This window comes from Pinus tabuliformis, chromosome 8 (assembly GCF_031772625.1).
Source record: "Pinus tabuliformis cultivar Carrire ecotype Pingquan chromosome 8, CPIR1, whole genome shotgun sequence".
Classification (NCBI taxonomy): Eukaryota; Viridiplantae; Streptophyta; class Pinopsida; order Pinales; family Pinaceae; genus Pinus; species Pinus tabuliformis.
In genome coordinates this window covers 107,937,029-107,958,751 of record NC_142294.1, presented here as the reverse complement: position 1 = coordinate 107,958,751, position 21,723 = coordinate 107,937,029, and the positions used below count along the sequence as shown (strand labels likewise).

The 21,723-nt window shown below is 37.9% G+C and overlaps 1 protein-coding gene across 1 annotated transcript in view; it reads left to right on the top strand.

Moving 5' to 3' along the window:
- Positions 1-15,191, top strand: part of LOC149234363 (D-xylose-proton symporter-like 2) — a 297,092-nt gene extending 281,901 nt beyond the window's left edge. Inside the window, exons 13-16 of the mRNA XM_089368252.1 lie at positions 4,225-4,413; positions 4,697-4,934; positions 14,793-15,010; positions 15,135-15,191. Coding sequence (XP_089224378.1) covers positions 4,225-4,413; positions 4,697-4,934; positions 14,793-15,010; positions 15,135-15,191 — 702 coding nt within the window. The remainder of the gene's footprint in view (positions 1-4,224; positions 4,414-4,696; positions 4,935-14,792; positions 15,011-15,134) is intronic.
- Positions 15,192-21,723: the final 6,532 nt, after the last annotated feature.

The window sequence follows — 21,723 nt, the reverse complement described above, 5'->3', positions numbered from 1 at the left end:
AGACTTCTTGACATGAGTGTCAGGCATGCCATTGAGGCAAAACATACCTAGGTTTGGAGAGCGGATTGGTCATGGGGTTGATCAGGAGTGACCACATGGGTTCTCAACCATTCTCGTCGAAGCCCAAGCATCTCTCACTCATTGACATTGCAGGCAGTTGAGGGGAGCCTTGTTATGCTTGGTCGAGGCCCACATTGTGGATAAGGGGACTTGGGAGATTTGCCTGAGATGACCATGAGATTCAGTGCATCAGGGGCACGATAGAGATTCCCCGATGGAGGAGCAAGGTCGATACGCAAGTGGGAAACCACAATCTAGGAGATGAGGTGATCTTCTGCAGGCGTGGTATACCGTTCATCTCTGACCTTAGACTTGGGGAGTTGATCATGGGGGAGACACGTGGCTCTAGTTTAGTGGGTCTTGTTTGTTGATTTTTGGTAGCATCGGATGTGCTCTAGCCTTGAAATTTGTAGGAGAGGCTAAGGCACATAAGATCTCCAAGACCCGAAATCGTTTTGAGAAATTCCACTCGGATGAGGAGTTATTAAAATAATTAATTATTTTTAACAGGTTCCTAAGTTTAAACTTAGGAAAATAAAAATATTAATGGGTATTAATAAAGATAAGGGTGAGAAGCTTCTCAGAGGCGAGGATCAAGTCTGTTTTAATCTTAGTTGTTGATTAGAGACTTAATCTCGGCCGTTGATTCATCAAAAGGAAAAGTATAAGAGAAGACTTGAGGATCATTTGTAGATACACCGACAGATACTCAGTATCTCAAGGGAAATCGATTCTCAAGTAAAGGAGATTGATTTCAAAGGGAGAGTTGCAGGGTGGAGGAAGAGGAGGGCATCAACAACAGACAGTGACTGAGGAGAAGGTGACACAGGGATAGTGGGAGACAATGCAGAAAGAGACGCAGTCCAGAGGAGAGACATAGCCCTCACGCACGCTGACGCAGAGCCACTCAGACCACACTGGGACACGTAAAGTGACGCAGAGGTGATGCAAAGACTGAAGAATGGTCATCGATGAAGCGAAGAGAGTGACAAGAGAGCTTCTTCAGTCTTTGACTCACAGATCGAATGCCTTGAAATGACCCCCTAAGACCCTATATAAAGGAAATGATCCTAACGGCTAGTTCGAGTGATCCATGTAGAAATGATCTCGACCGTTGATGAGGATCAAGACATCTCTTGATCTCATCCGTCGATTTATTAACTTAAAATATTATTATTTTATTAGTTAGGGTTTTTGCTTCATTTTTAAATTTTTTTTATTATTTTATTATTTTTATTCATTTTTTAATTTTTTAATTCATTTAACATGGATCACTGAACTAAGCTTTCGGAAACATCACCTAGGACCTAGGACTTAGGACTCATGAGGGGATTTAAAACATTTCTCGACCCTCAGGACACATTACATCATGACTTTTACAATTTACATCTCAAGGGGACAAGCCCACTTAATACAGACCCTCATAAATCACCCAGCTCTGCGACACCATGATAATCTAGCAGATCAACACACTAGGATTATCCTAAAGTTCTAATGACAAAATCAATCCCGGCTTTGGGGTCAGGTTTGAAGGAAAACTCTGCCGATCCGTGGATCGGTGAGACGAAAAACCTTCCGGGACGTAGATTATCATCAGAAAGTTAGGTCCACCTAGGCAAAATACATACATGACTCATGTCTGCTAAGATTATTTACAATTAACACATGCAGACTGGGTTTACAATCAAAAAGATCAAGCTGCTGATGATGGCAGGATGGCACGGACATGCTGATCAGGTGCTGCTTCTTTCTGTCAAGAAAAACGGGGTGCACTGCATGGGTGGTTGACCAGTAGAGGTCAACAGAAGGCATTAGAAGAGAGTGGACAACTCCCTACAATCCTGAGCAGAATGGAGTAGCAGAAAGGAAAAACAAGACTATTGTGGAAGCAACTAGGGCAATGTTGTATGATCAGGATATGCCTAAATTCCTGTGGGTAGAAGCATGCAGGACGACAGTTTATGTCCAGAACAGGACTCCACACAAGGAATTGGGAAAAATCACTCCGGAGAAGGTCTTCACTGGGAAGACACCTGAAGTAAATCATTTCAGGATATTTGGGAGTTTAGCGTATTGCCATATACCTGAAGAAAAGAGAAAGAAATTAGATCAAACTACTGAGAAAGGATATCTTGTGGGATATGGCGAGAATGCTAAGGCATATAGAGTCTATCTTCTAGGGATTAGGAAGGTAGTAGTTCGGCGGGATGCAAAGTTCATGGAGGACAGAGCTTTCAGGAAATCCTGAGAAATGCGTTCCGAGGAGCAGTAGAAAGACGAGCCGTTGGTCAAACCGCTTCGACCAGCAGAAACTAGTACCAGAAATTCTCTTGAAGACAAAACTTCAGAATAGGAGGAATCTCAGGAAGAGGAAGAGCAAGAGCTGATAGATGTGCCTACTAATAGTGGAAGAACGAGTCGGGAACTTCGACAGATTCTATGGGATGCAAAGGACTTCATTGGTGTACCCAGGAATAATAAAAGGGAGTGTAGACAACCAGACATATACCAGGCATTAGTAGCTCAGGTTGGGGAACCTTTTAATTTTCAGGAGGCCGTCCCACATCAAGTATGGGTATATGTTATGGTGGAGGAATACAACTCTATAATGGTCAATGATGTCTGGGAAGTGGTACCTAGGCCTCAGGACAGGTCAGTGGTAGGTTTGGGATGGATCTACAAGGTCAAATATGTTGCATACGGCAGTGTGTAGAAATACAAAGGCAGAGATGTGGCTAAGGGGTATGTTCAGAAGGAAGGGAAGACTACGAAGGAACCTTCGCCCCAGTAGCCAGGTATACTTCTATTAGAACCGTGATATCTCTTGTAGCACAGATGGGGTGGGAGATTCATCAGATGGATGTCAAGACGACATTCTTGAATGGGGTAATAGAAGAGGAAGTATACAACAACTAGAAGGTTTTGAGACACATGAGAAGAAATCTCATGTATGCAGATTAAAGAAATCCTTTTATGGGCAGCATGATGCAGCATGTTGAGAGGGAGTTGCAGTACAGATGTAGGAGTGGCACTGGCAGTGTCATGGGCAGCAGTATAGGAAGCATCAATGCAGTGGATGTGGGGCAGTAGGGCTAGCATTAACATAGGTACCAATGTGGAGGATCAGTGTGATGTTTCAGTGATGAAGTATTACTAGAGCACATTCCTCGCTAAGAGGGAGTGTTGATTTTTGGTAGCATCAAATGTGCTCTAGCCTTGAAATTTGGAGGAGAGGCTAAGGCACATAAGATCTCCAAGACCTAGAAATCGTTTTGAGAAATTCCACTCGGATAAGGAGTTATTAAAATAATTAATATTTTTAATGGGTTCCTAAGTCTAAACTTGAGAAAATAAAAATATTAATGGGTATTAATAAAGATAAGGGTGTGAAGCTTCTAAGAGATGAGGATCAAGTCTGTTTTAATCCTAGCCGTTGATTAGAGACTTAATCTCGGCCGTTGATTCATCAACAGGAAAAGTATAAGAGAAGACTTGAGGATCATTTGGAGATACACCGGCAGATACTCAGTATCTCAAGGAAAATCGATTCTCAAGTAAAGGAGATCGATTTCAGAGGGAGAGTTGCAGGGTGGAGGAAGAGGAGGGCATCAATAGTAGGCACTGACTGAGGAGGAGGTGACACAGGGACAGTGGGAGACAACGCAGAAAGAGACGCAGTCCAGAGGATAGACGTAGCCCTCACGCAGGCTGATGCAGATGGATGCAGAGCCAGTCAGACCCACACTGGGACACACAAAGTGATGCAAAGGTGACGCAGGAGTGGGAGTAGGGTCTCCAAAGTGTTAGAAAGTCTCAAAGGGAAAGGCTCAGGTGTTTTCTTTCAATTTATCTGTAAAATCATTCCTTGTAAAAGCAATTGCTACTAAAGAGTAATAAAGCCCTCATCTGCTGCACCTGTTTTCTCGCATTGGGTTTTTCCAGGGACAATTGTCCAAAAACAACTCTGTTGATGTGATTGGTTCTTGTGCATGTATTTTTTTCTCTAGGTGATTGTGTGATAACTGTAGTAAAATTTATTTTAATATTTGCTGAAGGGATTTCGTAAATAACTTATTGTGAATAATAAGTAGGTGAAATAAATCAGTTGCTGCAGTAGAATTTCAGCTTAGAAATTTTCACATTGTCAGGATCTTGCATGAGCAGAGGATACGTTGTACAGTTAAGGCAGTCTTCCAGTGGGTATCCAAGCTTCAAACACTATATTGGCACATTACCGAGGGTGTGGATGGCAGACTTAGGGGTGATGATTGGCTGGAGCAGGACAAATCTGCATACCTTGACTCGACTTTGGGTATTAGGCATTCGTTTGTTGACAACATTCAGGGATTAGTTGTACGACACGTGGAGTTCCTAGTGAAAATCGATACTAGATGATGGTAGGCGACAGGAATTGGAAGCGATGGGCTTTCAATCTAGCTTTGGGTTCCAGGGCTCCACTGAGGCAACAAACCACCTTTCTCTGGGAGGATCATAGAAATGACAGTGACAGGGCGACATCTCCCTTGGGATGACAGACCATGGATCGTCAGGATTCTCACATGAGCCGAGGAGGGTCTTCCTCGCTATTGTTTCGGTAGGAGATTGGACATGGATTGGTAGATTACGACCTTGTCAGGATGACAAGCAGGATGGACTTCCTCGCAGTAGAGTTGTTCCTTATTGGGGTGGCAACAAAGGATTACCAGATTGGATGATTCAGAGGGAGCATGAGAGGGTCGTAGTTATGAACAGATTGGAACATCGATCCCATAATGGTCTCACTTCGGGGTTAGCATGGGGCCATGGAGCTACAGGACATAGCAGCTGGGTCACAGATTTGGGAGAGAGGGTTCCCACGAGGGAAGGAAATCCAGGTATTCTGTTGGGTCTCAGTTTGGCAGCAGGCATGATACTTCTTGTTACCACTCAAACTAGAAGGGGTCCTAGGTGGGGATCCTATAGGGTAGCTACTAGGTTAAGGGCAACAATGGAGCTATAGCCCAATGTTACCTCTGCTAAGGCTCGTTGCTCTTTATGGACTTTCACCAATTGGAGGAGACCCGGCATAAGAGGAATCACAATAATGGATATGTCATTGAGAGGATAAAAGGTGATTCTCAAGGCCTATTCGTAAGAGAGACTCAATTGTGTGGCTTCTTGCTTGGAAAACAAGGTGATAGGCTCTCTAGGAAGGGCTAAGAGGATTCTCGAAGTTGGGGTTTGGGAATGTATCTGGTAAAGATGATCCCTAGGCCTAGAAATCCTTATGGAGACTTGGTCTTTACGTGATCTTTGTGGAATTAGAGTTGTAAAGTTGCGGGACCACACAGGGCCAAGTGGACCCAAACTTAGGTCAAGGGTATGGAGTTGATCAACCAAGGAGGGGCTTCACCTAATTAGGGAAGAGAAGAGAATCAAAGGAAAAAATTTCTTTTGATATTTGGATGCAATGATCCTAATGAGGTCACTAACCAAAATTCAACCTAGGGCAAGAAATGCTCTTCTGGTTAGGGCTTTCTATATCTCGGGATTCCACCATCATATTGCTTGAAATTTGGAGGACCCTTTGAGCAAACTACACTGTAGTAGTGGACCAATTTTCAAGGGTTTTGGATGGCTACAAATGATTTCATGTGATGCCCTAAGAGACCTTCTGGGGATAGGCCTAGAATTGGAAAAAATGAAGAAAAGAAATGTTCTTTTGACCACCAAAGGGATACTAGGATCAATGCCTTGTTGCTTGGGCTTAATGGAGTCAAGATACACATAGTTCATGAAATTTTGTGAGCTAAAGAGCCCTATTTGATCTTTGCAAGCCTCTCCAAGGGCAACAAGTAGATCAATAGGGATTTATATTTCAAATTTGTAAAGGAGACAAAGTTTTGAGGTATTTAACCTAAGAGGTGCCTCTAGGAACATTTTCCTAATCCTTGAAAGGTCAACATATGCATTTAATCAGTTATTCAAGGTCCTAGATGAATTTCACATTACATTAACCCATACAAGAATAATGATAACACTATACATGCATTTGACGAGTAAGATAACAAGAATAGCATAAAAAATTTGACTTACATGAGAGATAGAGTACATCCATTCATCCACTTTGCATTAGAAAGAAGCTCCAAAGATAATAGCGAAAATCCAAACATCATAGTGCATCAAGAAACTCCAAAAAGTTTATCCCAACAAAAAGTGGGAAAATCTCTCAAGTGATACCCATCCAATCCAAGTGATGATGATCAAAATGAATCACTAGGGATTTGAATGTTCTAATTTGGACTAATAATGGCCCTAAAATAAAATAATGTGCATAATAACAAAACTTTTGGTGACAAGCCCACCAAGTAGCTCAATAACATAATAAGAAGCCTCTCAAGAGGGTCTAATGATCAATAGAGTGAGTAGTTGGGCCTTTGAGGAGGCCTAATTTAGTCCTGAGTGTGCCATGATGAGAGAATGATCCTCAAACATAGTGGACAAGGGGTTGATCTGTTATGAACATAAATTATGTAAAAATAGATAATAAATAATAACCATAATAATATAAATATAATAATAAATAGTAAGTAATTAACTAATGGTTAGTTAGTTCATAATGAAAAGGCATGTTTTAGAGACATGCCTGTTTGTGAAAGGGTATTTACCTAGCTATATATACAGGACCCTCATTCTCATTTGTACTCATCCTACATTCATTCTTTTATACAATATACAATTTACAATTACTGTCCTATGATGGATGTCTTTGTTTACAAAGTATTTTAATATTTCCGCTGCGTATACGACTTTTGGTCATTACATTGGTATTAGAGTTGTTCGATTCTTTGGACGCTCAACCACTGAAGATAACCAGTCTGATCTGGCCTTTGGCCATTAATCTTTCCTCAGCCTTGTTGTCGTCACAATTGAAGCATTTCGCTAGACAAAGTTGGAGTTCCTCTGTTTCGTCATTCATGGCTTTGGCCATTAAACCAAAAAAAAAAGGAAGAAAAGAATAAGATAGTCAAAGAAAAAAAATAAAAAAGTACATATACAGATTAAAAAAAAAAGATATAAAAAAAATATAGCCCAATGTAAAGTTTGAAGGAGAACATTCATATATATATAAAGGTTCTACATTATTGATAAAAATTGCATGTTAAGAGGGAATCTTTCCAAATATCTTTAAAACTATACATAAGAGGAGTAGATAATATTATCTTGATTCTTCATTTAGTGGTTTACAAGCCGTGGTTTTAGCAACCCATGGTAATTGACCATGGTATTTTCAAGGTAAAAGAAAAACAAAAGGAATACAAAAACTTTTTATGTGAATGATAAGTTTTACTTTTTACGTAGAGAAAATTAATCATGTCAAAGACACATAAGTGGACATATATTTTATATTATACCCCAAAGAGGTGAATAGCCACATTTCACTAGGGTTGTAACTTTTTAAAAAGAAAAAGAAAAGATTAAAAATAAAAGATATCTAAAGAGAAGTTTTATATTATAAAGGGGTATTTTAATGAAAATTTCAAGTCATAAAATTATTGAAAATATATATAAGTACAAAGTGGGTATTATTATAGAAGGTTACTTAAAATATCCATATATTAAAGTATATAAAGGGTTAAATCTAGAACTATAAAGAGACATAAGGATAACAAGTTATAACAAAGGAAGAGTACTTTTTAAAAGCATTATAATAAATATAAGGTGCAGTTTATTTAAATAGTGGAGCTATATTAACTTATTTTAAAGTGGGAAAAATATGTAATTGAGGAAAATAAAAGTTGAAGGAATTTATAAAGGTGTTCAAGTTTATCAAATAAAAGGACACTTAATTTAAAGAAGTCTATTTTTGAATAAAAAAACAAATGGAACCAAATTCTAAAATGATGAAGGAAAGATGATTTTCCTATAAGGGTGTTTTAATCACACATCACAAGTTAATTACATTAAGAGGGACTATCCCAGGGAAAAAAATTAATATCGTTATTAGTACAAGTCATGAGGAAAATTACATCAATGTTAATTTGACAAATAAACTATTAGTTCCATAGTCAAACATAGGAGAAAGAACATATGTTTTTGGCAAAAAAGAATATGAAATTAATGATTTACAAGTGACAACTGATCATTATGAGTACATATCTCAATTTAGTGTCGTAACTATGTTTGACGAAGAGGTTGACATAATTCTTGGTCGACCTTCGTTCAAAGAATTAGGTACGTTTTTGGTTCAAAGAATTAGGTATGTTTATTTTAAACACACAAAAAATAAAATAAAATAAAAATAAAAAAAAATCTTGATGTTCCCTTACAAGAGGTAGATGGTGACGTTCTAAGACATGACGACGAAATCAGAATTGATAATGTCTTCATTAAAAGATCTTAAGGATATTTTGTAAGAACTGATAAACAGATGCAAAAAAGACAGTAAGGGATTTAAAGCATGAACCTGTAACATTTTCAACAGAAACTTGACAAAATCAATTTAACGGGACTGTTGAGGTACTTACCTGTACTCCCGCAGTTGCAGATGCCTCCGGCTACGCTGCTCCAGTTACTGAGAAACCGAATCATCCCAGCCAGACTGAGCAGAGCCTGGCTGCTCAATCCAGTAAGCTTCTTAACAGAAGCTGACTGTTCCCTCGTGCCCAGAACCTCAAAACTCTCAAGCTCTTCCAATCGCTGATTCCCCTTCTCCTTCCGAATTCTTCCCTCTGATTTTTCGTCCCCTGCTAAAACCCTGTCCTATGGTCTTTATCCTCTGGTTTGGCGGTGGCCGCCCTTGCATCTGCAGCCACTGCTCACCCTGCTGATGACAGACCTGCGCCCACGTATCCCCTCCTGGTCCTCTCTCAGGTCGTGAATGAATCCCCTTTATGTTTTTAAACCATAGGTGTTTATTAATTATTCCTTTTTTTTAATATAACCAAGACATGGTGTATACATGTATCATTAAAACATTATAACGTTTAAAACATTATACATGTATCATTATAACTTTATAACATTTAAAACATATCACATTGTTTTTATATATATTTGTTTTTTTTAAATATAACATTATAAACTTTATACTTGGATCCCCTTTTTAATTAATTAATTATATTAATATTTAACATTAATTTTATTAATTTATTAATATAATTTTATCAATAATCTGGAACATATAATATGTATAGTCCTCTTTTAAGATCTAACCATGCATTACGCAATATTGATGAATGAGTAGAACTTCTATTCCAAGAAGTGTCATGGTATTTAGCACTTATAATCAATTTAATATAAAATACTAGTGCGGTGTATGCAACACATGCATATGTAGCTATCATATGCATGTACCGTATACCTGTTATTATGCTTGCGTTCTTTGTATTTATAGATGAGTCGTCATATACACTCCCCCTTCAGAAAACTTCGTCCCGAAGTTAGAGTTTTTATTTTATGTGATTACTTATGATAGTAATTAGTGCACCTTTCTTAGGTTTGTAAACCGAGGTTCAAAATTTTTTATTTTAATAAAAAGAGACTATAAAATTAGTGTTTTAGGTTTATGATTTTAATGGTCATGCCTTGCCCTATTCAAGTTCCCAAGATATTCTAAAATCATCCCATCCTTCCTAATCTCTTCCGCTCCCATCCTATCCGTCGTCTACTGGAGTATGCCATGGTGTCAATTTTACTGACTTAACCATTCATAAACTCTAAGGTGACAACGTCGGTTATACCGACTTGATTCCCAGTAGGTATCCGACAGTCATCATCGCATGTCTAGGGGAGCGTGATTCGCACAGTCCTCCCATGACTCCAGGGTTCGGAGGATAAACGGTGGGAAACACCTCCACCCCTCCCAGTAGAATTAGGGCTAATACCCTATCATAGAATCACTTTGAGTTTTAATTGTTCTGAGGTTCTGTCATCATGTGGTCATCCCGGTAACTGTTTATTATCTGCAATCATACACTTATCCATGCATTCGTAAAACGTGCATTAGCATATTCAAAATAACTCATGTATTATTCACGTATGTCACTACAGTATAACATATTTTGCCATATTCTATGTATGTCGTTTGACTTTCATTTAAAATGTAATTATTTCCTGATTTCTATTCCATTGATCATATTGACATGTATAAATAAAACAGATTTATAATATCTTAATTTCTACCAAAAGTAAAATCATTTAACTGTCTTAAACTTTACTTTGACAACTATAACTTAGTAAGATCAACAACATATATCGTTTTGGTATCCTATGTACCAGCAGAAGTTAAACATATATTTATGTCACAAAATTTCACGTTTATATATAATCATTCAAAATGGTTCTGAGTCTCTGGTTGCAGTGAAGTAATATATACTAAACATAGTTTAAAGTTATTCAAAATTGACATAGATTAGGGTATCTTTGACATATGTCCTATGTATTTTCCCAAGTAGCTGATCTAGGACTATATTTGTCCCATTGGACCTTAACTTGGTCCACCAGGCGATTCCTGAGCTGTCGAACCCTACGTTCCAGTATACATAATGGTTCGACCGATATGACTCCCTCGTCTGATACCTGCAATTCCTTCCATTGGAGGTTATGTGATTGATTAGCTATATAATGTCTTAATACAGAAACATGAAACACATTATGAATTCTATGCAGGTGAGGTGGCAGGGCAAGACGATAGGCAATAGGTTCAACTCTTTCCACGACTTTAAATGGTCCAATAAATCGAGGTGACAACTTTGTCCCTTTTCGAAATTGAATAGTACTTTTATTCGGTTTGATGCGGATGAAAACTTGATCCCCTACTTCATACCTCCTATCAGTTTTGTGAACATCAGCATAACTCTTTTTTCTATCCTGTGCTTCCTTTAATCGTTGTCTAATTTGTCTTACCTGTTCTTCCATTTCATGGATTAATTCTGGTCCTATTATCACTTGATCTTCTACAATGTCCCAACTTAACGGTGTTCTGCAAAGTCTGCTGTATAATGCTTCAAATGGAGGCATTCCAATCGAACTGTGGTAACTGTTATTGTATGCGAATTCGACTAAGGGTAAATACTTTTCCCAGTGTGATTGCTGATCCATAACATACATTTGCAATATGTCTTCAAGTACTTGATTTACTCTTTCTGTTTGCCCACTAGTCTCAGGATGGTAAGCGGTGCTTAAATTTAGCTTAGTTCCTAAGGCCGTCTGCATGCAAGTCCAGAATCTAGAAGTGAAACGCGAATCTCTATCGGATATAATCTTCTTAGGTACTCCATGAAATTTGATAACTTCATTTATGAATACTCGAGCAACGTCAGCAACATCGTAAGTATTTCTTACGGGAATGAAATGGGCGCTTTTTGTTAATTTATCCACTACTACCAAAATGGCATTGTGTCTTTGAGAAGTAAGAGGTAGCCCGGTGATAAAATCCATAGAAATGATCTCCCATTTAGACATAGGAATGTCGTGAGGTTGTAAGAGACCCGCTGGGTGACAATGATCTGCTTTTACTTGTTGACATTCCAAACAGTTTGCAACAAATTGAGTGATATCACGTTTCATGCCTGACCAGAAGAAGAGTTTCTTGGTATCCGCATACATTTTCCCTACTCCAGGATGTGCACAATATACTGCTCTGTGGGCTTCCCCAAGGATAGTGTCTCGAAGATCCTTATTATCAGGAATATACATCCTTCCATGGAATCGTAAGATTCCATCGTTTTCTAATTCATATCCCTCAAATTTAGATTCTTTTGCCTTTTTACCCTCAAGACTCGATCTCACCTTTAAATACCAGCTATCTTTTATAAGATGTTTTAGTACTCGCTATCTTAAGTTTACTTTAATGGGTATGAGAAAAAATATCCAAGGTATTATGCTTAAAGCATCTGCTACCACATTTTCTTTTCCCTTAATGTATGATATTCCGAAGTCATATTCACTTAGGAATTCACTCTATCGCCTTTGTCTGGCATTTAAGTCTCTTTGGGTGAACAAATATTGTAGACTTTGATGGTCGCTTTTAAGTGTAAAACTTCGTCCCACTAGATAGTGTCTCCAAATCTTTAAAGCTAGCACTGCAGCGGCTAATTCTAAATCGTGAGTAGCATAGAGTTCTTCATGAGGTTTTAACTTTCTAGAAGCATATGCTATCACTCCTCTATCCTGCATCAACACTGCACCCAGCCCTTGTTTGGATGCATTAGTACATACTGTAAAATCTTTGTCCATATCTGGGACTCTTAGGATTGGTGCACTGGTGAGTAGTCTTTTGAGTTCAGAGAATGCTTTATTACATTCCTCAGTCCATTCATACTTAACACCTTTACGCTGAAGGGTTGTAATTGGCTTTGCGATTTTGGAGAATCCCTCCACAAATCTCAGTAATAACCGGCTAAACCCATAAAGCTTCGTAACTCATGTGCATTTTTTGGTATTGGCCATTCCATGATCGCTTTAACCTTCTCAGGATCTATTGAAATCCCTTCACCTGATATGATATGACCTAAATAATGAATCCTTTCCTAAAAGAATGAACACTTGGATAGTTTTCCATACAACTGACGTTCTCTAAGGCAGGACAATACTATCCGTAAATGATCTTCATGCTCTTTCTTATTCTTGGAATAGATGAAAATATCATCTAAAAAGACTTGTACAAATTGATCAAGATATTCGCAGAAAACACTGTTCATAATATTCATGAATACTGCTGGTGCATTTGTTAATCCAAATGGTACCACAGTAAATTCATAATGTCCAAAACGTGTTTGGAATGCATTCTTAGAAATATCGTTTTCAGAAATCCTTAGCTGATGATAGCGTGATCGAAGATCAATTCTTGAAAAGACAGCAGCTCCTTTCATTTGATGGAAAAGATCATCGATTCGAGGCATAGGGTATTGATTCTTTACTGTAGCTCGATTCAAGTCTCGATAATCTATGCATAATCTTAAAGATTCATCTTTCTTCTTTACAAAAATTACGGGAGTGCCCCAAGGTGATATACTAGGCCGAATAAGCCCTATATCCAGTAGTTCCTTCAATTGAATTTGCAATTCTTGAAGTTAAGGAGCGGTCATTCTATAAGGCGTTTTAGAGATTGGTTGGGTACCTGGTCTTAATTCAATAGTGAGATCCAACTCTCTTACCGGGGGTAATCCTGGTAGTTCTTTTGGAAATACATCCGGAAATTCGGCTAACACTGGATATTGTCCTAAGGATGGTCCTTTTTCTTCGCTTACTTCTTGAATTACATAAGCCGGACAACCTTTCCTTAAACAACACTTCATTTTCATTGCTGATATGTAGCGTAAAGATACCTATCTCTTGATTCCTTGAATTTGGATTACTACTCCTTCATCATTTATACCTAGAATTCTTTTCCCATAACAGTCTACTCAAGCTTGATAAGCTTCTAACCAATCCATACCTATGATAAGATCATAAGTTCCCAAGGCTGTAACATAAACTTTCAGATTAGTCGTACAGACCCCTAGGTCAATTTTGCATTGATCCACACTTAAGCCCATGGATTGGAGTTCTCCTGAGGCCATTTCCACCTGTTTGAAATCATTTTGTCTGCGAGCTGCCAACCCACATTTGTTTAATGCATATGACAAAATGAAACTATCTGGGGCACTAGTATCAAATAAGATTTTGAGTTTTATACCATTGATAATACCTGAAGATTCCACTATAGTGGATTGATGCACTGCTTGGTCGTTGTTGACTACTGCATGAATTCTATGATTACCTCGATTGTTTGATATTGGTTCCTTTCCAGTCCTATGCAATATATTCGACAAAGCTTCTGGACAATCACGTTGAAAATGCGGTCCCCCACATCCCCAACATTGATCCTCTTGAATCAGGATGTGAATTTCTAGAGAACGAGCTTCGTCCTCTCATGTTGATTCCCCTCGAATTTCTTCCTCTACTGGCAGTACCTCGAGATGTCCATGGACTGGTGTTTGATGATTCCGCAGCTATAGTGTTTACTGCCATAGGAGCTCTTGTTCCTATATTTCTTGGGGTAAACCTGTTACCATAAGGTGGCCTTGAGCTACCTCCTCTGAAGAAGTTTCGGGGAGTCTTTCTTGGAAATCCTGATTGTAAAGGTTCTGCTGACCCTATATCTTTTTTGATTCCAAGGTGCTCTTCTGCATAACGACCACATTCAACCGCCTCAGCTACTGATGATGGTTTCCACATGCTTACCAAGGCTCTGATGCAAGGATTTAACCCAAATATGAAGCATTCAGCTTGACGTTCATTAAAATCTCAGTAGTGAATGTATTTTACAAGCTCCATAAACCTTATCTCGTATTCTTCCATAGTTTTATTTCCTTGAATTAATATATGAAAGGCTCTAGCTTGCTGTTGTTGAAAGTATGGAGGTAAATACTTTGTGCAGAACCTTTCCTCAAAGAGTTCCCAAGGGACATTATCCGATGTAAGGTGCAGTTGCTTTTTTAGATTTCCTCACCAAATCAAGGCACTTTCCTTTAATTGAAATACAACAATTTTTGTTTTTGCTGAAGAAGAATATTCTCTTAATCTAAAGCATCTGTTCATTCCTTCTAACCATGCTTCAGCGCGTTCACCTGCTCGACCTCCTGAGAATTCTGGGAGTCTAATTTTCTGAAGCTCCCTAGAAATGTCTTCTTTTGATCTTTTGGGCTCAAAATTCTTTGGTTCCGCTGAACTGGTAGCTAAAGGTTGAAATTCCTCTTTGGTTTTAGCCTTAGTTGATTCTTTTAATGTCTCCAATAAGGCTTCCAATGAGTTCATTATCACGGTCAACTCTGGTGCTGGGGCGATTGATGTTGATAATGGTCTCGGTGGTGACGATGGTGATGGTGGTGGCGATGGAGAAGATGATGGCAACGGTGGCGGCATTAATGACGGTGATGCTGCCCGATCACGTCGTCGTCGCTCATATGTCTTTACCATTGTAATGGTTCTTATATACATAATAAAATTCTATAAAATTTTTGAGGTAGACAGTCGAATTTAACATATAACTTTCTTTTGCAACTTCACATTCATAAACGGGTATAGTTTTTGCTATTTTTATCTGCTAGGCAGATCTTACTAGTATCGAGGTGAAGGGGGGTGGTCTGGCGACCTCCTTGTCCTAATGTAGGGTATTCTATCCTAATATGAAATAATGCAGAAGTGTATGGTCATTAGTTCCTAAGGTAGATCATCTAAATAACATTCACAAAATGAAAATGTTAAATGCCTTGTTACAATGAACATCGGAAACATACCCGTCACACCTCAATCTAGCTATTACCTTTAAAGAAGGGCATACATATTTATATTTTTGAATATATATTACTTAGATATGGATTAAACCTATAATATATATAAATGAAGGATTGTTCTGGTTCCATATCAATTTGACCTTTAGCCGAGAAATTTACCATAGACATGTCATGATTAAAATCTAGAAGAGGTACAGTTCAGCAGTCTACCATACCATAAATGTAGGTTGGGGGTCAAACTGAAGGGTAAATTCAGATCAATAGTCAAATTATTCATAAAATTTAGGCCAGTGGCCTATACATTGCAATTGATCAGGCAAGGTAGAAAAAAATGGTTCTTTTAATGTTTCTACAGTATCCTACTTTGAAATTCGAGTGGCCGAGGACCAAAGGCACTATTACCAAGTATATAGATCCTAAACATTCTTGTCAATATGCAGAGGAGGATGCAGTGTTGAGAGGGTTTCACATAATGAAAATTTGCAATTAGGTTTTACTTCAGACAGCTCTAGGACTTGCACATTGTATATGCTTCACAGAATGATCCTAAAATTTTATAAGAGTGGTCAGACCTCAGCCAATACAGCAGAAGAGAGACATGGAAAAACTATTATGTAACCAAATCACGTTAAGTTTTATAATTTTCTAAATGTAAAACAGAAGATCAGTTTATTTATGATGAATATGGCAAATGGCTAGTACATAACAAGATATTTTAACAGTAAAGACAATTTTCAGACCAAACTAAAAATGTAGATGGCTACTAATGTATTTGATCTCCAATAAATCAGTCCGCAGTGCCACATTTCAATCATTGGATAAGCATGGAATAGGGAAATAGGTGTTCAACTGTATGGGGTTGGATTATGGCACACCGGGTTTGATCGAGATTTGATTGTTGCGGGCCGTGTGATGGTAAAGTGAAACGTTGATGGTGTTGTTCTTCATACTTCTTGATATTCAAGAGAGCAGTGTTGTCGCACAGATTGACACGACAGCGCTCAGACCGGGGGGCTGTCACTCTGATCTCCGATCTCTCCGTTTAGGCCTGTCTCCCGCGGCTAAGGGGGGTAGACCCTATGAGGTGATGAAGACCAACTGTCGACCAGTTGGGTTGGGAGACACGAAGAAACAAGCACTAAATTGATTTTGTTAAGTTTAATAGACCAGTGCCTTGCGGATTTAATGTTTAAACGATTAATTATCAGATGCTGCAGAAATATAAACCATGTAGAGCAACCATTCAAACAAAAATTAATTTTTATCAAATGCGAGAAAATGCTTAAATGATACTCCAGCAATTGAAATTTCGAAAGATAAAGTGCTTTGAACAATCACGTAAAATATTAACCAGAGATCACATTCACACAGTTAATCCTCAGATGAACATTGAATCATATTAAACACTAATTCCCAGGTCAAAATTTTAGCCTCAGCATAAAAGAATGAAACCTTAGAAATTTCCGGGCCAAGACTGAAATTGGCAAAAATTTCCCAAAATATTTTTTATGATTTTTTTATATGTTTTTTTATGAAAAACTAAATAAAACAACTGCAAATCTAAATCTAAAACCAAAGTCCTAAAAGTAAAAAGAAACTTTCAATTTTTTTTTATTTTTTTTAATGATTTTTTATTTAAACTATTTATAAAACAAAAAGAAAAGAAAATTTTAATTTAAACCAAAAATCAAATCTAAACCAGAAAGAACCTAAGGATAAAACTTTCTTATGCTTTTGGATATTTTTTATATTTTTATGATTTTAAAATTAAAATGAAACAAAATTAAAATAAAATCTAATCTAAATTTAGAACTAAAGTCTAAAAAATAAAAAGAAAAAGAAAATCTTTTAACTCTTTTTTTTTTTTTTTTTTTTAAATCAATCTATAAAAATTAAATTTGAATCCAAACTAACCCTTTAAACAAAAGTTAAAACTAAATTAAACAACTAAAAACCCCTAATTAAATGAAAGCGACATTCTAAACTAATAAAATTTTAAACAATAAAATCTAAATCTGATTAAAGTTTAAATGAAACGGAATTTTAGCGTTAAATCCTAAATGGCAGTATCAAAAAAAACAAAATTGAAAAATATAAACATAACCCTAATCGCTAACATACACTGACAACCATAGGTAAATAAAAAAAGGAAATAGAATGCGTTTTTCATTTTTCTCTGCAGGTTGAAAGCATGAGGATGCTCGACGGCAGGTGGAGATGCATTTGTGGGTCAGTTTCGAAGAAGCCAAGGAGGGGAGTCGACGCTACGCAAGGATGGCAGTGTGGAAAGTTGCAAAGGCAGCGCGTAGGAAAGAAAGCAATGACGGCTGCGTGAAAGGTTTCGGATAAACGGAGGTGTATCACGCTGACAGGGAAGGTTGAGGCAGCATGAGACTGCAAGGACAACAGAGGTGTGCGGAACAGCAGCTGCACGCAGGGAGCTGGGACTCAGGTAGAAATTGCGTGGGGAGGAATGCTGATGGAGGCTGCGCGCAGCAGTGATTTGAAAGGAGACGTAATACCGTGCGTGGAGGTAAATCAAGCTATGTGTATAACAACCAACAGATGAGCGGCTGAGATAATACGATGAGAAGCTGCAATTGTTGCGTGGGAGGTGTGTGGGTACAACTGCCTGGACGCGAAGAAGGTTGCTGGAACGCGTGTGGATCAGATGAAGGATACGCAGGGATATGGAGGGGAGGTATGCGATTCTGTAACTGGCAGCGTTTGAAGAAGCCAGAAAGGCAGCACGCAGGTGAATTGAAAAGCTAGAAGAAATGCGTGGAGGAGAGCTGATGCTTCTGCTTGCAGATTGGACGTAGGGAGCTGAGATATGGCAGCAATCCAGCCTGCCAAAAAGAAAGAATTTTTCTTGTAACAAAAATAAACCCCGAGCAGCAAAATATCTTTGATCAGACCCTCGGAAATCGACAGAAAACCCTGCAACCTGTAATGGAAAAATACCCAAAAATAATATGTGCATAAAACAAAAACTGAAAACCCTAAACCCAACAAAAAATTTACAGTATTTACAAATTGAAAGCTCTTAAGAAGCCAGATTTATCAATAATCACAGTAATATTATCAGAATTTAATTTTAATGTAAAACACTTCAGAAAACCCTGCATGCATTCATAAAAATATTTCGAATGATAAGCCCGGGATCAAGAACTGGCTGGGCTCTTTCAGAAAACACAACCCGGGAGTTGGCTGGTTCAGCCGAGAACTTCCCCTAACGCCCGGTAATCTGAAAAAAGGATTTCCTGCATAGCTTAAAATCAACCATCAACATAGAAGGAGAAAACAATAGTGAAACCCCGATCAAATGGAGATACTTGCCACTATATTTCAGAATCTAAACTATCATTCAAACCCCAAAGATCAGACAAGATACATGTGCCTAGATCAATCTTCATTAAGCTATCATAAATGGCTGAAAATAAAATTATGCAGAAAATAGAACAATCTTACATCATTTTCAGAAGAGTAACACCAGCAAGATTTTTAACCCCAAAGTCAAACAGATTACAAGAGAGCTTCTTCAGCACAAGACTCATAGATCCAATCTGATTTCAAATGACCCCTAGCACCATATTTAAAGGAAAAATTCCCAACAGCTAGTTCGAGTGATCCACGTCAAAAAGATCTCGACCGTCGATGAGGATCAAGATATCTCTTAATCTCATCCGTCGAATTTTTAATGCATTAAAAAATTGAAATTCTGCATTTATTTACTCAAAATATTATTATTTTATTATTTTTTAAGTTTTTACTTTAATTTTTATTTTTTTATTTATTATTTTTATTTTATTTATTTTTTTATTTATTATTATTATTATTATTATTTTTAATTTTTTAATTTATTTTTAATGGATCCTCGAACTTAGCCTTTGGAAAAATTACCTAGGACTTAGGACTTTTTTTTCCCCTGGGAAAAAGTCGTAATTTTCATTAAGGTTAAGAAAATTACATTTTGCAGATGCCGAAGCATATTCATATGCAGGCTTTAGCCTGTCGAGTTCATTTTATAACTGCTATAAACAAAATATCTCCACGCAGGGAGCATTCAAAAATAAGCCAGAACTATGTTCAAAATTATGGCTGGCTCTTCGCAGAGAGCAATATATACTGCTGAAATAAAACAAAAAGATGTACTGATCTGCTATATCTACATACTGTAATAAGCAAAAAATTGCATGTGAATATAGGCTTTATAGCCCATCATTCCAATTGCTCATCAAAAGGGCGATGATAATACTGATAAAAAGTGCCGTCGACTTCCTCTTAGATCCACCAATCTTCACCTATTCTGTGCGCTGCCTCTTTGGAGAGCTGGTCTGCAATGGTGTTTTGTTCCCTGTAGATATGATGACAGACAAAGGATTCAAAGGAGGTGATCAATCTCTTTGCTTCGTCAAGAATATGTCTCAAAGAAAAAGCATGACAATGTGATGCATTATTGAGCCAATTGCAAACAATTTTGGAGTCACCAAAAATCTGTAAGTGTCTGCATTGTTTAAGGATAGCAAAATGAATTAAGTGCTTGGCTGTGCTGAGTTCTGCAACGTTGTTTGTGCCTCTGCCTAAATTGATTTGTATCTTGTAGAAGTGTCTTTCGTCAATGTGGAGTATGGCTCCCCCCCCGCAACCATCATCTTGGGCTGAGCCATCGAAATAAGCCCAAGGCTTTGATTTATCAATGGGTACAGGTCTAAGAGTTCTCGGTGGGGTGGAGTGGTCTTCATCAGGTAACAAATTATAATCAGCGACCGTGTGAAGAATGATCGAAGGCCAGTGAGGCATTTTAAGATTGAAGATAGATTGGTTTCGGGCGATCCATATAGCCCAACAAACCAGCAGAGGCAGGTTCTTGGCCTTACCTGTATGCTCTAGACACCAGTTAGACCATGCCTCCAGAAGGTTGTGTTGACCACTACTGGTCAACTGCCCATGCAGTCCACCTCCTTTCTGTTGGCAGAGAGGGGTAGCTCCTGAGCGACATGTCCGTGCCAGCCTACAGTCATTGACAGCTTGATCATTTTTGTTGTAAACCCAGTCTGCATGTTTGAATTGTAAATAATCTAAGCAGATCAGAGTCATGTATGTAAAGTTGCCTAGGTGGACCTAACTTTCTAATGATGATCTGCGTCCCGGAGGTTTTTAGTCTCACCGATCCATGGATCGGCAGAGTTTTCCTTCAAACCCGACCCCAAAGCCGGGATGCATTTTGTTATTAGGACTTTAGGAGAATCCTAGCGTGTTAATCTGCTAGATTATAGTTGTGTCGCAAAACTGGGTGGTTTATGAGGGTCTATGTTAAAGTGGGTTCGTCCCCTTAAGATGTAAATTGTAAAAGTCATGATGTAATGTGCCTTGAGGGTTGAGAAATGTTTAAATCCCCTCATGAGTCCTAGGTCCTAGGTCCTAGGGGATGTTTCCAACGGTTTAGTTCAAATGATCCATTTAGAAAATAAATAAAATATTAAAATAAAATTAAAAAAATAAAAAAATAAAAAATAATAAAAAAATTCATAAAACAAAGCAAAAACCCTAAATAATAAAATAATAATATTTTTTGTGAACACATGCAAAATATCATTTTTAAATAAAATCGACGGATGAGATCAAGAGATGTCTTGATCCTCATCAACGGTCGAGATCAGTTCTACATGGATCACCCAAAACTAGCCGTTGGGATCATTTCCTTTTTATAGGGTCTTAGGGGGTCATTTTACAGGTTTATCTGATCTGTGAGTCTGTACTGAAAGCTCTCTTGTAATCTGATTTCTGATTAACAAAGAAGACTTTGGGGTTCAAACTGGCTGGTGTTACTCTCTGGAATTGCTGTGAGATTTTTGCTTTTTTGCATATTTCAGTTTTCAGCAATTAAAATAGCTGGTTTTTTTCAGAGCATTGTGAGTACAGGTATCTTGCTCACGTGCTAGGGTTTGAATGTTGAAGGGTTTCTGAAATAATGGCAGGTATCTCCATTATTTCTTGAAATCTAGCAGCATTTCTTGCCCTCTTTGCTGATGTTTGCTTGAGGTGTGCAGGAAACCTTTAGGTGAAGGGTATTTGTGGGCGTTTGGGGAAGTTCTGGGCTGAACCAGCCAACTCCCACAGGTTGTTCTGTGCAGAGCCCAGCTGATTGTGCCCCGGGTTAATCTGTTAAAGTTTATTTCATGTTTTACATTGAGAAATTCTCTTTCTGCTCACAGTAAAGTTCAAATTTTCTGATATTTCAAAAGTATTACTGCAATTATTGTCAAATCTAGGTATACCAGAGCTATAAATTTTTTGTGATTTTGGGCAAATTTGCAAGGGTTTTACTGCAAAAGTTTGTGTATGTCCGCCAAATTTCGTTTTCAGCTTTGCAGATTACAGGTACATCAAATCTAGAAAA